The 2,143-nt window shown below is 53.2% G+C and overlaps 1 protein-coding gene across 1 annotated transcript; it reads left to right on the top strand.

The window, feature by feature from the left end:
* Positions 1-123: 123 nt before the first annotated feature.
* Positions 124-1,955, top strand: MONBRDRAFT_39300 (uncharacterized protein). The gene is made up of 5 exons (XM_001750763.1): positions 124-217; positions 591-960; positions 1,091-1,143; positions 1,277-1,380; positions 1,507-1,955. Exons 2-5 carry the CDS (start codon positions 643-645, stop codon positions 1,596-1,598), a joined length of 567 nt encoding a protein of 188 aa, XP_001750815.1. The 5' UTR covers positions 124-217; positions 591-642; the 3' UTR covers positions 1,599-1,955.
* The last annotated feature ends 188 nt before the right edge of the window (positions 1,956-2,143 follow it).

The following is a 2,143-nucleotide window of genomic DNA, read 5'->3' as shown; positions in this document are numbered from 1 at the left end:
TCTCCCTCTCTCTCTCTCTGTCTCTCTCTCTCTCTCTCTCTCTCTCTCTCTCTCTCTCCCTCTCTCTCTCTCTCTCTGTTGAACACGCGGAAGCTTTTTTGTCTTTTCGCTTTGACTGGTGGTGGGCGCAAACGGCAGCCACTGCCTCGCTCTGCTTGGACCCTTCTCTGCCGCGTGTGGGTGGTGTGAAACTAGGACAGGTACGGTTTCTGAGAGGGTAAGTTGTTCGATGCCTGCTTTGACGGGGTGCAGGTTGGTGGGCCTTCGTGTCCGATGAAACGAGTGGAAGTGGCAACAGCCAAACGTCGTTGGGGCTAGGGCAGCGGGTTGGGTCCGGGTTCGGTCGAGCTGATGGTTGAACAACAGGGCGCAGCCAAAGCATTGACTGGGCCTTGGCCTGTTTAGTCTGTACGCTGGTGTTTTATTTTCTTCTTCTTTTTGCCCTCACGAACTCTGCGTTGTTGCTGTCGCTTCCGTCCCTTGCTGAACCCGGACCGACTCTGTTCCTTGGTGTCTGCCCTTGGTTTCCTTTCTCTCTCGTTCTTGATGTGGGGTGGGCGCTGGGTTACTTGATGATCGGATCACCGTAGGCATCGACCAACCAGGCTTGAGACCATCTTGACTTTTATATTAAACATTGCCATGTGGCGACGTGCCGTGTCCCTGGTGACGCCAGCCTTGCGGTTGCCGACGCAGGGTGCTGGTCTGGCCCCTGTCACAGCCCTGCGCCAAGCCCTCACCCGGCAACCAATGGGCGTTCGCACTGCCGTCACTCAGCCCAAGCTTGAGCTGACCTCGGAACAGACCGTGGCTGAGGCCGTCACCCGGGACCTCAAGCGCGGCAACCCTTTCTTTGCCGTGGTCCAAGTGGCTGGCAAGCAGTACAAAGTGAGCGCCGACGATGTCATCACCACACACCGCCTGGATGCTGAGCTGGGGGCTCTCATCCGTCTGGAGAAGGTTTGTGCTCGCATCCGGACCGGTTGTCAACGAGCGCCCCCTGCTTCCTCGTCTTCTTGGGTCGGACAAGATGTAAGCTGGACTCAAGCATCATCCCACTGCCGCCTCGACGTTTGCTCAATCAACCCAGGTGCTCTTGAGCGGTGGACCCAGTTTCTCTTTGATTGGACAGCCACTGCTGCGGTAAGACCGCGTGTGTGCGCCGCGTTGACACACGATGCATACCCATTTAAGCTTTGGCTGGGCAATTCGCGGCGCGGAAAATCATTTTGCTGTGGTTCGATGGCGGCTGCTTGCGTTGCATGCCGTTTTTTAGGACGGACGTTGTCACTGTGCTGGCTGAGGTAACGGAGCACGTCCAGGGTGCGAAGATCGTGGCTTTTAAGAAGAAAAGGCGCCAAGGCTATGCTCGCAAGAAAGGTTTGTACCGATAGCGCCTCGACTTTGCTTTTGCTTTTGCTTTTTTTTTTTTTTTTTTTTTTTTTCTTCTTCTTCTTTCACTTTGTACAATCTGATTCATTCACCCACATTCTGTTCCGATCGCAGGTCACCGACAGCCGCTGACCCGCCTGCGCATTCGAGGCGTGCAAATTGACGCTCAGTCGCTGGAAGCACAGGGCGCCCAAAAGTTTGCCTAACCATTTTCCACGTGTTGCCATGGCCTCTTGCGGCCTTCGGCTGTGTTATTTTTATGTAACTCTGGCCTGGCCCTTGGAGGTATCAGGCGAAAGGCTTAACTTTGCGTAGCTTCCTCCATTTCCGATTGTTCCCCCGGCCTCATCTGGCCTATTGAGCCAACCTTAGTGAAGAGTTATATCTCTTTGATAGCGCCACTGACCCAACCGCCCCCGTGGTCTTCGTAGCGGTGCTTTCTTTTTCTTTTCTTTTTTTTTACTTTGCCGATTTGTTCTCTCTCGTCTCGCCCTTTTTTTTTTTTTGCAACACCCCCCTCCCTTTATGGGGCAGAGTCCCGAACCGCAAGACATATCCAAATTAAAATTGGAACATAATATGCTTTGAAAGATGCACGACGCTCGGTCGGTTTCTGAGAGATTTAAAGGAATGGTCACTGGCACAACAAAAAAAAAAAAAAAAATCCAGCCAGCAGAATGACGACCTACAGCTCTGCAGTAAGAGGCACTCCCTTTTGACTCTCCGAGTCAAACTGATGCGTATAGCGCTC

Source organism: Monosiga brevicollis, genomic scaffold (assembly GCF_000002865.3).
Source record: "Monosiga brevicollis MX1 MONBRscaffold_47 genomic scaffold, whole genome shotgun sequence".
Taxonomy (NCBI): Eukaryota; class Choanoflagellata; order Craspedida; family Salpingoecidae; genus Monosiga; species Monosiga brevicollis.
The sequence above is the reverse complement of the archived record's forward strand: the minus strand, read 5'-3'. Positions and strand labels throughout refer to the sequence as shown.